Below are 14195 nucleotides of genomic sequence, written 5' to 3' on the forward strand. Positions count from 1 at the left end.
TGGTCATTTAAGTTTAAAATTGAGTTTTACACATAGATTTATAGAATGATGGATATATGTCTAGGAAATAAAAATGGTAGGGATCTATATTGGACAAACCCTAAATTTTATTAAGAAACCACAAAAGGGCACAACAATACAACAAAAAGTAAAATCCAACCAAGCGCAGCAACAAGGATATAATTTTTTAGTGGAAAATGTTGGGAGCACTGACTTATATCATGATTTGATTTTTCTTTGGCCTACAAATCAATTCTTTTCTGTGGAAAATTCTTTTGACTTTGTCACTCAAATTGTACAAATATGGTTGTGTGAATTTTAAAAGGCAACGTGACATGTGGGATGGGCTGCCAATTTTGAAACTTATTAGCTTCTTTGAGAAGCCAATGCAGCATTTATGCGTGTGGGGAACACTCGACGGATTGATCCATTAGAGAAGATAAAATAATGGTGTCATTCAAACAGACTTGGGCAATTGATCTGGCAACAAGTCTTTCAGTCATTTGCCAAGTTGGTCCCTTCAGCCTCGTTTGTTACAGAAGATTGTCTTGGCATGAACTATTCTCAGAAATAGTTTTGGCTTGAATTGGCTTAAGTTGAATAACACTTAACCGATGTTTGGAGATGCTTGGATTGGGACTAAATTTAAATTGATTAAAATATCAATAAATAGGATGATATATTTCAACTTATGTTCTTCTGTACAAACATGGGTTAAAAATATTCCAAAGTTTTATTTAATAAGGTTTATTTTTTAGGTTTATACAGGTTTTAAATTTGAGGGCATTTGTGTATATTTAAGTGAGTTTTTTGCTATATTTGAAATATTTTACAAAAACTGACATTTTTGAAATTAAGGATCAAATTTTTGCTATTTTGATAAATTCTCGTATTATTCTTGCGTGCTAATTGGTGGTCTTAAATATCCCTTTGACTGAAATGCTACATTCAACCTAAAAGTTATTATCAATTAGACGAGCGACTGGTGGAGCAAATTTCAGCATTGTGTCTTCCTGTATACTCCTGTCATTGTAACAAGGCAGTGCATAAAATTATAGTATTTGTGCCCAGAATTGGCGGTATCCATACTTGAGATGAATTATGGTCTGAATGAATATATTTTTGCTAGTGATGTAAACCTTACTATTCGTATTTAATAATATTCCCTCGTCATTTGGCCAACAACAACAACAAAAAAACTTTAGACGAGTGTGGTTGAAGTGTTGATGGGGTCGAAAATATATATTAAGGCTCTCTCAAACTATTAACCTCACGTAACTCAAATTGATTTGGGAGTCTTCTAATAATTGACTTAGAAATCTCTTTTTTCTTCATCAGAGACTTAATCTGAGTCACCATGGGCAAATCTTTCCCTTGTCAGTGCGTCCGGGGAACGGCACATGATTTCGAAAATTCAAAGAGAAGAAAAGCTCAATTTTCGTTCTCCATCCTCCCTACTAGTAAGGGCATTTGTTCTCTTTAAATCTTGCAGACTCATATCTCCACTCCTGCAGATCATCCCTCCCATTGCATGCTTGCATAACAAGTATGGGTCACAACAGTGCTTCCATCCAACTTGTTTTGCTAATTTTACTGTCAGGAATTCTACACCTTGAAACCATTAAACTTGGTTTCTGCAGTGCTGCTGATCACAACGTAAAATGCATGGATATAGAGAGAAAAGCCCTTCTCAAGCTCAAACAAGGCCTTACAGATCCTTCGGACCGGCTTTCATCTTGGGTGGGAGAAGATTGCTGTAAATGGAGTGGTGTAGGCTGCAACAACATAACTGGACGTGTCAACAGGCTCGATCTTCGCAATCGCCATAAAATAGGTGGGTTGGATGGTGATGGAGCAGCAGGGAATGCATTTGGATTTGGTGGTGAGATCAACCCTTCTTTGCTTGTTTTGAAAGATTTGGTTTACTTGGATTTGAGCATGAATAACTTTGGAGGTGTCCAGCTTCCAAGTTTCATTGGATCACTAGAGAAACTTACATACCTCAATCTCTCTGGTGCATCTTTTGGTGGAACCATTCCCCCCAATCTTGGAAACCTCTCAAGGTTGCTTTATCTTGATCTCAGTAATTACCTTTTTGAACCAGTTGAGAATGATCTCCACTGGCTAAGGCTTGCAACTTTTTCTTCCTTAAAGTACCTTAACTTGGAAGGAGTTGACCTTTCCAAGGCTGCATCATATTGGCTTCCCACTGTTAATATGCTCCCTTCCCTTGTTGAATTGCATTTGCCCTTTTGTAGACTTTCCATCCTTCCTCTCACTCTTCCTTCCATCAATTTCACATCCCTTTTGGTTCTTGATCTCTCTGGCAATGGTTTCAACTCCACGATACCTCCCTGGATGTTTAATCTGACTGAACTAGTCCACCTTCACCTAAAGTCCAACAATCTCCATGGAGAACTCACAGAAACATTTGGTAGTTTGACATCTCTCCAGACGCTTGATTTATCAGAGAATTCAGACATTGGAGGTCAGTTGCCAAGAAACTTGGGAAGGCTATGCAGTTTGCAGACGCTAAGACTTTCTATCAACAAAATTACTGGTGAAATTACTAATTTCATTGATACGTTGTCTGCATGCACAAACAGCCGCTTAGAGACATTGAATTTGGGATATAACAGACTGACAGGAAAACTGCCTGATTCTTTGGGATACCTTAAAAGCTTAAGATACCTCACATTGTGGGACAACTCATTTCACGGTTCAATCCCGAAATCGATTGGAAACTTAACATCTTTGGAGGAGTTTTACCTCGCAAGAAATCAAATGAGTGGGATCATCCCAGAAAGTCTCGGGCAGCTCTCATCGCTGGTTGCACTAGATATCTCTGAAAACACATGGGAAGGTTTCATAACAGGAGCTCATTTGGCGAAACTTCGAGGCTTAAAAGATGTATCAATTGAAAAAGCTTCGTCAAACATTTCCTTAGTTTTCGACATACCTTCTGATTGGATACCTCCTTTCAAATTGAGATACTTGAACATTAGATCATGCCAACTGGGTCCCAAATTTCCTACATGGCTCAGAAATCAGACTGAGCTGACCATAGTGGTACTCAATAATGCTTTGATTTCAGACACCATACCAGATTGGTTTTCGCAGTTGGATTTGCAATTGAGTAAACTAGATGTCGCTTATAATCAACTAAGCGGCAGGGTGCCCAACTCATTAAGATTCAGCAATTCTTCCACCGTTGATTTGAGTTCAAACAGGTTTGAGGGCCCCCTCCCACTCTGGTCATCAAACATCACCATGCTGTATCTTAGAGATAATATGTTTTCAGGACCAATTCCTCATAACATTGGTGAAGTGATGCCCTTTCTGTCAGATCTAGACATTTCTAGGAACTCTTTGAGTGGAAGAATTCCCCTGTCCCTTACTAATATGAGCCAATTAACAACCATGGTTATCTCAAACAACCACTTGTCTGGTCAGATTCCTCATTTTTGGAACAAAATACCATTATTGTATATTGTAGATGTGTCAAACAACAGTCTCTCCGGTTCAATCCCAAGATCCTTAGGCTCTCTTACTTTACTCAACTTCTTGATCCTCTCTAGCAACAACTTTTCAGGTGAAGTTCCTTCCTTGAGAAACTGCACTGACATGAAGAGTCTTGATCTTAGTGACAACAAGTTTTCTGGACCGATTCCGGCTTCCATAGGAGAAAACATGCTCTCTTTGTTGATTTTAAGTTTGAGGCTCAACTCGTTTACTGGAAACATACCTTCACAGTTATGTGGCCTTTCCAATCTCCACATACTGGACCTCTCACACAACAATCTCTCTGGAAAAATTCCACAGTGCATAGGTAATTTGAGTGGCTTCAAATCTGAGCTCACAGACAAAGATACAAGCAGTTATCAGGGAAAACTGGAGGTGGTGTCAAAAGGAAGAGTGCTTGTATATGACTCCATCCTTTACCTTGTTAATAGTGTTGATCTCTCAGACAATAACTTGTCAGGAGAGATGCCTGTGGGACTGACAAGACTTTTAATGTTGGGCACTTTGAATTTGTCCATGAATCATTTGACAGGAAATATCCCAGAAAAGATCGGAAACTTGGAGCGGATAGAAACTCTTGATCTATCAACAAACAAACTTTCAGGTTCAATTCCACAGAGCATGGTTTCTTTAACATTTTTGAATCATCTCAACCTGTCATACAATAACTTGTCTGGGAGAATTCCAACAGGCAACCAGTTTCAGACCCTGGTTGATCTATCAATTTACGAGGGCAATACCGCTCTTTGCGGGTATCCATTACCCAGTTGCCAAGACGACAGTGGAGAAGCACCTCAAGTTCCAAGTGGAGATGGAGAGGATGATGATGAAAGTGAATTTAAAAGGCTAGGGTTCATCATCAGCATAGTGATAGGTTTCATTGTAGGGTTCTGGGGAGTTTGTGGGACTTTGGTCATCAAGAAGTCCTGGAGATATGCCTATTTCCACTTCCTTGACAAAGTGAAAGATGCTCTCCTTCGTTTTGTCACATCCATTGGAACTTTTCTGCACAAAAGCTCATAGACCACCACAGAAGAAACTGCAAATGTAAAAGCACATGTTTGCAAGCAAATAAAGCAATGTTTTTTTTTTTTTTTTTGGGGGTCAGAAAATAAAGCAATGTTTAGTTTTGTCCTATGTTCTTGTTTTTTATTTCTTTTTTTAGAGAAACATAAAATAGAAACGCGGTTTATCTTGTTATCGTACGTAAACAACACATCCAAAACCGCGCGTCTAACCAACACCAACAACACATTAAAAACCGCGAGTTTAATTACCGCGTTTCACGCTATTCTATTTACCATTGAGACATTTCTATCAGCCCTCTTTATTTGTTTATTATCCATTCCCGCCACAGAGCAACGGCGGAGCAATGCCTCTGTGCTTCCTCTCCGTATGTCCTCCTCCACCTCCACTCATTACCTGCCACTTTTCCCCAAGCGCAGTGCGCGCTCCACCTGCTGTTTCAGCTCCAGCCCCAGCTTCAGCAGCTCCTTCTCGCTCGTTAAGCCCCAACGCAACCCCTCCGCCCTCGCTAACCTGCGCCCTCCACTGCCCACACTTCGAATCGTAACTCTTTTCGACAACACCCTTTCAGTTTACCCTTTTTTTTCCCACAATAATTATTATCATTGCTTTAACTTTTTTATTTATTTTAAATTTGCTGCCTGGATATTCAGGTGCTCCGGGTGTACCCACGAGTTCAATCTCCACCGTCCGGTCATCGTTGACGAGGCTACAGAGTTCTTCAAGGCCGTTGGAGTCTCAGATTTTACATTTGACAGTTGCAAACTGGTATTACTTAACAATTTGCCCCCTTAATTTCGTAAAGTGTAGGCCTTTTTTATAGAAAAAAAATAAAAAAAATCATCTTCCTGGTATTACTTAGGGTTTTGAGTCTTGATATTATTTGGTGTGGTGCTAGTGGGGATGGAGGTGTCGGGCAAAATTAGCCGTTCGTGGCTCATCAGAAAACCCTCTGATTGGGCTTTATCAGGAGGGCACTCATAATGTAGTAGATATTCCTCAATGCAAAGGTCCCAAATTCCCAATCCTACTAACTTTTAAATCATTGGATTAATCTTCAATTGTTTCTTTTGCAGTTTTTAATTTTGTTTAGTTTGTATTTTCTTTTTTCTGTTTTTGCAGCTCATCATCCAAGTATTAACGCCGCGGTGCAGCTGCTTAAACAAGGTCCTTTTCAGTTATTAAAACTCAATGTTACCTGTCATATTTTGTATTCTTCTTTGTTTATATGTTTCTTTTTCCGGTTTTTGAGTGTTGAATTATTTTTGTACTTCTTCATATAATTTTCAGGTATTACTGAACTAAGCATTGAGCCATATGATGAAGATGAGGGGACGGGTGATTTACGTTATGTGCAGGTGAGATTCAAGATAATGAAAGTGTACATGGAACATATGCTAGTAAGTTGTAATTTTCTGGTAACTCAATTAATGGTGGTGTGCAGATGGCCGTGACAACACATGATACATCTCTTCCTGCCTCTGAAAGATATAAAAATGGTTAGTAGCTGAATTCATTATAATTATGTGAGTTTTAGAATCAGATTTTCTGTAATACGCAAAAATTGATCTCAAATCTAACTAATGTTTGAGTTATACTTACTTCTAGGTAAAGTGCAGGTAGCTTTAGTTTGGAACTCAAGAAATGAAAATTCCCCAAATTCAGAAAAACTGAATGCCTTGGCCAATGTGAGCTAGCTACTTCATTTTATTTTGCTGTTGTAAATCTTATCTTTTAAAGAATTATATTTGAAATCTATGGTCTGTATACTTGTTTCCAGTTTATATGGAGAAATGGTGGGACAAGAAGCAAAGTCAATCTGGTTCACTCTGTATGGGCCAACTTTCAGACATCAACAAACAATGTGAGTCCAAAGGGTTATTTTTAGTCATTTTATTACATGATCTTGAATTTACATATGTTTACCCGGTGATGCAGATAATTTTTGGGAACAGATGGAGACATCTTTTAGGAGAAAGAGACTTCTGGGAACATGTTGGAGGAATTGATATCTCCTTGGCTCCATCCAGTTTTGGCCAAGCAAACACACGGGTATTTTAATCTTATTTTCTAACTATTGAAATTTGACTGAAATGCATAATTTTATTTTCATTAACATCAACTTCCATCACACTGTGAGCGTAGAAATTAAAGCCGTATAAACCACTGTAAATGCAAGGGTAGAAGAAGAAAAAAGAAAAACAAAAGTCCCTTAGAATGCACATATATTATGATATAGTTGTTATTCAGGGTATAATTGGATCCTGAAGGAATCAGAATTTAAAACATGTAAAAGAAGGAATCTTCGGTTTAACATCTAACCATCCTGACTGGAACCTGTTTTCTGAAACTTGATTACTGGAAAATCTTACCTTCTTAATTTTACATTTCTTGAAAAAGTTTCTACTCTATATCACCTGGTCTAATGTTACTTCATCCCAGGCTTTTGATACCTTGCTCCGGAAGTTACAAAGGTATGTCCCTCAAGGATCATCTGTAGCTGACTTGTATGCAGGAGCTGGTGCAATTGGATTATCATTAGCTGTGACAAGAAAATGCAGGCAAGAATTGGGATAATTGTGAATGTATAAAACCTCAAAAGTTCAGTCTTTATTTTTAAATATAAGACATTCTGATATGGAATTATTATTGTTTTCTAGGTCTGTTAGGTGCATCGAGATTAACAAAGAATCAAAACTATCCTTTGAGAAGACAGTTGACCGGCTGCCAAACTTAGTAGATAGCAGTATCAGCTGGCATCTTGCAGATACTTCTAAAGTTGGTAACCCTTTGAAATTTTTTATGTATATATCTTAAATTTTTACCTCATAGTAGAGATCTCTGTTTTCTTCAGGTTTAGATGTTAAATATGGCGATAATTTGTTAAAGAGAAAGTATGAGAATAAATTTTAAATTATTATTTAGTATGTGAATTCTTACGAATTTCATGTTTATATTAAAATGTATACAAAGCAATTTTCAAGGTTTCTCCGTTATTGTTCCTTTATGATTTCTGCTGAATAGTTGGGTTTATAATATTTCTCACAAATAAACTAGGAACCTCTTTCTTGGATCACGGGATCAGATGTACTTGTTGTGGATCCTCCTAGAAAGGGACTGGATGCATCTCTTGTTGATGCATTGCGGAGTATATCTTCAGCTGAGTATAAAGCTAAGTCATCCTCAGAGAGGTTAGACCCTTTCTACATTCAAAATATTGAAGTCAAGGACCTCACTGGTGGTCCTAGTGGAAAGTAATTAGTTCCAATAATTTATAGTCAACTCAGTTCAAGCTCAAAAGAAAAGGATGAGAAGAGACCATGGATGCTCCGCGCAAGAGAAGCTTCAGTTCAGATTGGGAGCAAAATAACTTCAGAGGATAGCAAAACATTGCCTCGAACCCTTATTTATATTAGTTGTGGATGGGAAAGCTTCAAAGAGGTATAAATTGGTTGCTACAAAGTTCCATGAAATAATTATATTCTGCTCTGATTATCCAATCCTGTCTTGGTCTGGTTTGATTGTTACCATTTTTTCCTTCTACGTAATTTGGGCTTGATGTTTCAACAGGATTGCGAGTTGTTATTGTCTAGCAAGGCATGGAAGTTGGAAAAAGCCCATGGATATAATTTTTTCCCTGGAACCCAGAGGTATATATCAGTTTCTATTCTTTAACCCCCTTGTTTCCAACATATGTTGCATCTGATTACAATTAAATTGCATGGATATGCATATATGCTATAGGTTCATTCATTATTGATTGAAAATAAATTCATGCTTATTTGTTTTGGAGATCGATTATGCAAGATTTCCAGCATTTCATTCAGACGTTGTTTTGTTTTTGGTACTTATCTAGGCAGAAACTGACTTCCCAAAAAAGAAGGATAGATGGTTGACATAACAAAAATGGAATGTAGCGTATGTTGTCATGCTAATTCCATCATCTTTGCATTTAATACATCTTTTTGTTTTCCAGTTTCTTTTTTGCTAAGTTTTCCATGACAAGTTTTTATTTATTTTTTCCCTGATTGCAGCATTGAGGTTTTAGCTGTGTTCAAGAGGGGCCAAGGTGTCAGCCTAAAGAAAAAGAAATTAGGAAAGAAGAAGAAACGCTTGTGAAGAACTTTCAATGTTGTATTTTGCTGGGGTTATTACTAGAAGAAGAGTAGGATAATCTATCTAGTAGAGTGAGAAAATAACAAAACCAATACCTCTGTGTTGTTTTCCCTTTTGAAGGATGGAATTTTGTTCATCATCGACCGAGACATGTGTGATATGAATAGTTACAAGTGAATGAAATTGCAGATTGTTGTGTATCTACCTGACTCCTTTGGAATTGGATGAAAGAATAAATAATTGAGTAAAAAATAATAATAAAGAAAGCGATGTCTTGCATCAGGAAAGCTGCTAGTTCCGTTGGTTGAGGAGAAGACGTTTTCAGTTCCCCTTCTCTCTGCTTGTGGGTTTCGTGAGATGTGGAAAGGCATTCAAAATGTTGTAAGCTATTAAATCCTGCCTGGTTAAGATCCCAACAACGGGAGGCACCTATAAATGGAGCACACGTTGAGGTTAGTGATATTGGCCTTTACAAATTTTAGTGTATAACGAAAGACCATCTTGAATAAATTTGCTCAATGTACTGAATGAATATGCTTAGGTGTAAGTAAGTTGTAACTCTAGTTAACAAGCGTATGGTGTTTAGTAAAATGAGAATGCTTGATCAACTTACCCCAGCTGCTTCATACTTTGGCACAATGAGCAAATGACGGAGTCCCAGTTGTCTGAAAAGCACCATAGCTTTTGCCACTGACATGCTTTCCATCACTGTATAAGGTGTTGTATTAGTGAGGGGATGCAGATCTACATACATCTCCATTTCTTCACTTGTCACGGCCACCTCCTCGATCTTTCCTTCCCTCTCAGCCAACTCAACCCAGGTAAATTTCTCTCTCACTTCCCACTCCTCTGTTCTTCTTTTCTCTCTTTGGAACCATTTCTTCTTCAGCACATGAACAAGGTGAGCTCGAAGGATTAGTCCATGTACTTCTGTTGCCCCAACGGCCAATCCTACTGGTGGCACCACTCCATCATCTATAACAGGGAAACCATTGTGTGTGGTGTTTCTCAGGACCTCCACAATACGTTCCACTGTTTCAATTCCACGAAGGGTGACTACTGGCAGCTTGGCATCAGCAAGCTCACCTACGGTCAGATTCCTCATCCATGGTTCTGGATGTGCATCCAAGAAAGGCAAACCTTTTAAATGCAGTATAATCTCATAGATGCTTGGGTTGAAGCTGTCTCCTACTGTTTTAGCAATTAGGAGGACAATCATTGTTATGGGTAGTAAGAGGAGGTTGTTGGTGAGCTCAAGAAATATGACACATAGTGAAACTGTCATCCTCATTGATCCTGCCATTAGAGAAGCTGCACCAAGAACAGCAAAAAGCCCCTGGTCAATGCTCGTATAGGATTTCATGGCGATACCAAGCATGCGGCCATAAGCTGAGCCCATAAGGATGATGGGGAGGAACAGTCCAGTTGGCACAGCAATTCCAAAGGTAAACAATCCTAAGATGCAATAAAGTGCGAAGAAGATTAGGAGGGAGATAGGATGGTATTCAGTGGATGTGGTAGTTGAGAAGATGTTTCGAACTGCATCATCATTAGTGGCAAGGAGAAGAGTAGCCAGGTCATTGTAGTGGCCATCTGGGCAGTTGAATTGTTTGAAGTTTCCAGACCCTTCATTGGTGGGGCAGACAGACTCTGCAAGAGAGGAATCACAGGGTGTGCATTCGACGAGGAAAGGGAGACCATATAAGCATGCAGAGGTAAAGAGTGATACACTGAGACTGAGGAGGAGCTTGTGAACTTTACCCTTCCTGCCAAGAGAGTAATTCAAGAAGTAATTATTACCATCAAGTTGACATCACATTGTGTTGGTTGTCAAACATGGAATAACCATTTCTTTCAGATTACTAAAAGCATGGTCAGCTGAGTATATTCTGGTGTTGGCTTAGCTTTGCAAGGTTACTTTACATCCTAAAATCCGCTTATGTTTATGACTACAAGATTGAAGTTTGGATTAGGTTGCTTACTGATTTATGAGATTGTATAGTCTGAGGATCTTGTGGAGAAAAAAGTTGTACAGGCTTCCCAAAACTCCACCAATAATGCCAATTACAACTACGGGGATGATATCCATCATATGGTACGTCACAGTAACAGTGCTTACATCGAACATGATAAGCCCTCCTTTTCCAAAAAGCCCACATCCCCCGGCATTGCATATTTCAATGAAAGTTCTAAGCACCATGACCACAATGGCTGTGCTGAAGAAAGTTCTCCAGAGAAGGGCACTCCTCCACCATGTTGCCACCTCTTCAAGAGCAAACAGTACGCCACCCACAGGGGCTCGGAAAGCTGCACATACCCCAGAGGCAGCGCCACAAGTAATGAGATCCCGGCGGTCACGGTCATTATTGAAGTAGCGGAGCCAGCGCCATTTGATACAGTGATTGTCAGGTCCCCCTTGGCCTAGTAAGGAAGCAATGCAGCTTCCAATGTGCACTAGAGGTCCTTCTTTTCCAAGATCTAGGCCTGCAGAGACAGCCCCAATGCTTCCGATTATCTGCAACATGAAAGTTTATCATGCCACTTAGCTTTATAAACAGAAGAAATTAAGTAAAATCTCCCGTGTACAGTGTTAAGCAGTTTTATTATTTAGCTTTCTTTTTCTTTTTCAATATTGTAACTGAATCTAATTTTAAGAGTAGTTTAATAGAGCAGTCACTTACTGAAATTATCTTGAGACAACATTCAATTTGCAAAAGCCAACCCACCTTGACAATCATTGTTGTAGCACCAAACATATTAGGAGTGTCCACTCCGTTTAGATAAGCTTTGATTTCAGGTATACCGGGTCCGGCCGCAGTGGGTGCAAAACACACGCAGAGAACGGAAGCAACAGTGGTCAGTAGGAGATTGGCCCCAGCTAAATAGATGAACCCCATGAGGTACCTACACCACATAATTCCCACACATTGTTTTTGTAATCATAGATAATTGAACAGACTATAATATGAGAATTTGATTTACGTAGGTGAATATAACATTGAGAGTGTGGTTAGGAATGCAACAAACCTCTCTTTCTCTATGAAACTAACTGCGGCGAGAAGCTTGTAGCCAGCAATATTCTCAACTGCAAGGTTAATGAGCGTGGCAATTATACCAGTTAAAAGTCCAACAAGGAAGGCGAGGATCCATTTCAAGAATATATACTGCAAGACTTGGACTTTGGATCTGCTTCTCCAGTCATGCTTAAAGAGATCATTCTCGTTGATCCTGCATCAAACCAACTTCAATTCAATGTGAGGATGAAGAGAACAAGGATTTAGCATTTGGGAGTTGCTTTTAAGTGAAACTAGAAAATGGAATGTGTTTTAGTTCTTACTCATAGTCCAAGCTCTCTATGTAGGAGACTTTTGCTCCAACTATAGCCAGTGGACTGGAAGAGAGTGTCCGGTTTCTCCGGAGGAGTGGTTGGCTCAGTGAAATGCTTTCTGGATCTCTTTCTTCCCCATCATTAGATTCTCCTTCCATGTTGAGAGGAATTGCAGCTGATTCTGCTGCACATTGGTTTGAATTTTCCTCCATCGAAACAATGGAAGTTGCAGACACAGAGAGAGAGACACAGAGAGAGACAGAGACAGCTACTCTTATTTGCTACGAATGTTAGATTGGCGAGAAGCTGTCATGCAGTCCTATCTATGTATCTTTATAAATAAATACACATATATTGACACTTGTTCGTTGTTGTACATACATGACAATAGTGGCATTACTCTATGCAATACATATACGATGGCATCTTCTCGTCCTGTGTATTTTCTTTCGTTACCTATCTGAATCCTTACTCGTAAATAATAAATAATAGATTAGGAGGCTTGGACGTTTGGTAATAATGATTCAAGTAAAGTCACATAACACATTGCTATCATCCATTTTCCTTTCCATTTTGCTTGAATTTAAGAATATTTGTGGATTGTTTCATAATAATCTGCACAAATGAGTTGCGTTTGAATCTACGCAATCGATTTTGGGCACATGATTGATAGCTACGGATTTTACATGACTTGTGCATTTTTCTAAACAATGATAATGATAATTATTCCAAAACTTTGCACAAGTTTCGCACAAATTATTATGTTATCAACCTCTGCCGAATCAGCAATCTGCCACCTCCTTCTCTAGACAGATAGGCACAAAATGCGAGAGCCACTTAGGGCAGAGCACGTGTCAACATCTGATAATGATCAGTTGGCGGAGATCAACGGTGCGCATAAGATGTGGCCTTTGGGGTGATTGAAAAGCCAGTTTATCCATTGTATCATTAATATAATATGTGATTTGCATTTGTATGTTGTCGGACCCATTCGGATTTCATTTCCATGGACAATAACAATTTGGTTTTCTTCATGTTCCGCCAAATTGGACCAGCAATGTTCCGGAATACGCAGGTTTCCATGCCATGTGTAGGTGCATGTGGATGCCTTCTTCACCACCGGTCCTATTTCCACGGCCCCACCACCAGTCCCATCCTATTGTAATGTGTAGTTCGGGGGTTAGTAGATTTCAAGTTTAAATACCTATGACACCTTAATAATGTGTGAGAAAAATCTCTCATTTTCTTATAGTTTAGATTATTGTTTATTTTAAAAATAAACGTTTTAGTTTTTTGGGTGATCTAAAATAATCGAGGCCCTGGTTTTCTAAAGTAGGTCCAGATAAAAGACAAAAGTAAATGAGCTTGGCCCACTTGGCCAATAGTCAGATTCTGGATCTTCATGTGTTTCCCAGAGGCCCAGATGTCAGCATAACGTAAACTGCAGAAACAGTTATATAATATGTTGTGAGCCCCTATCATCAACCTGTGGCTGTAGTTTAGTGGTAAGAATTCCACGTTGTGGCCGTGGAGACCTGGGCTCGAATCCCAGCAGCCACACAACAAATACATTTTTCTTTTTTTTGGCAATTTGATGACCAATGAACAAGTTTAAGACTTTTTTTTCTCTTGCTTTTAACGCGATGCTCATATGAAACATATTTTCAGACGTCTTTTGAAAACCAATGTTTTATCATATTTATATGAACTTTATAAGCTATATAATCATTGTGTTTAAGTTTCATGACAACTAGTTCTCGAAAGGATTAGGTGTTGTGTGATAGAGTATATTAAGGTGTACCATTAGTATTTTTGGTAGTTAAATATGGTGTATTTAGTTACTTTTATATTTTAATCTGAATATTAGAGTGTAGTTAAATCATAGGTCAGTTAATTTTGATTTTTTTTTTTTTTCTCTTTATAAAAAAAACAAAACAAACGTATTTAAGAACTTACCAAATTCTACTGGCAGAAAAGGAGAGTAAAATAACAGCAAAGGATTGCAAAAGATTTTATTGAACGAACAAAAGGAGAAGGTTTTCTTTAAGTTGGATGGACTTGCATTTGGAATTAGCATACTGATCTCGATCAACCAAACTCGAGCGTTACATAATTCATAAAATAGATTTGTCCATTTCAGATCAGTTTCAAATATCCAGACGATGTGCATTCAATACATCTGTAGGACTAGGACTGTGTGGGC

The 14195-nt window shown here is 38.6% G+C and overlaps 3 protein-coding genes and 1 non-coding gene across 5 annotated transcripts; 3 read left to right on the plus strand and 1 right to left on the minus strand.

Annotated features, from left to right (window-relative positions):
* Positions 1 to 1548: 1548 nt before the first annotated feature.
* On the plus strand, positions 1549 to 4589 carry LOC117622026 (receptor-like protein EIX2). The gene has a single exon (XM_034352533.1). The coding sequence runs from the start codon at positions 1549 to 1551 to the stop codon at positions 4543 to 4545; it is 2997 nt and encodes a 998-aa protein (XP_034208424.1). The 3' UTR covers positions 4546 to 4589.
* A 219-nt stretch (positions 4590 to 4808) lies between these two features.
* On the plus strand, positions 4809 to 12423 carry LOC117620996 (uncharacterized RNA methyltransferase pc1998). Its single transcript, XM_034351255.1, has 16 exons — positions 4809 to 5091; positions 5202 to 5316; positions 5447 to 5558; positions 5671 to 5715; positions 5839 to 5906; positions 5993 to 6047; positions 6157 to 6236; positions 6329 to 6412; positions 6487 to 6600; positions 6991 to 7109; positions 7209 to 7326; positions 7606 to 7739; positions 7836 to 7989; positions 8119 to 8198; positions 8583 to 11564; positions 11651 to 12423. Exons 1-15 carry the CDS (start codon positions 4895 to 4897, stop codon positions 8665 to 8667), a joined length of 1560 nt encoding a protein of 519 aa, XP_034207146.1. The 5' UTR covers positions 4809 to 4894; the 3' UTR covers positions 8668 to 11564; positions 11651 to 12423.
* On the minus strand, positions 8935 to 12226 carry LOC117620995 (chloride channel protein CLC-b). Of its 2 annotated transcripts, none has more exons than XM_034351254.1 (6): positions 12002 to 12226; positions 11692 to 11892; positions 11391 to 11568; positions 10647 to 11179; positions 9278 to 10430; positions 8935 to 9093 (listed from the first exon to the last, which is right to left on the minus strand). In XM_034351254.1, the coding sequence occupies exons 1-6, from the start codon at positions 12202 to 12204 to the stop codon at positions 8986 to 8988; spliced, it is 2376 nt and encodes a 791-aa protein (XP_034207145.1). In that variant the 5' UTR covers positions 12205 to 12226; the 3' UTR covers positions 8935 to 8985. The 2 variants fall into 2 exon arrangements, with proteins under 2 accessions (XP_034207145.1, XP_034207144.1); XM_034351253.1 differs by having other exon boundaries at positions 11346 to 11568.
* Positions 12424 to 13480: 1057 nt separating the features above from the next.
* Positions 13481 to 13552, plus strand: TRNAH-GUG. Its single transcript has one exon. It is a non-coding gene; the product is annotated as a tRNA-His (tRNA).
* Positions 13553 to 14195: the final 643 nt, after the last annotated feature.

The sequence above is a fragment of the Prunus dulcis genome, chromosome 3, assembly GCF_902201215.1.
Source record: "Prunus dulcis chromosome 3, ALMONDv2, whole genome shotgun sequence".
NCBI classification, from domain to species: Eukaryota; Viridiplantae; Streptophyta; class Magnoliopsida; order Rosales; family Rosaceae; genus Prunus; species Prunus dulcis.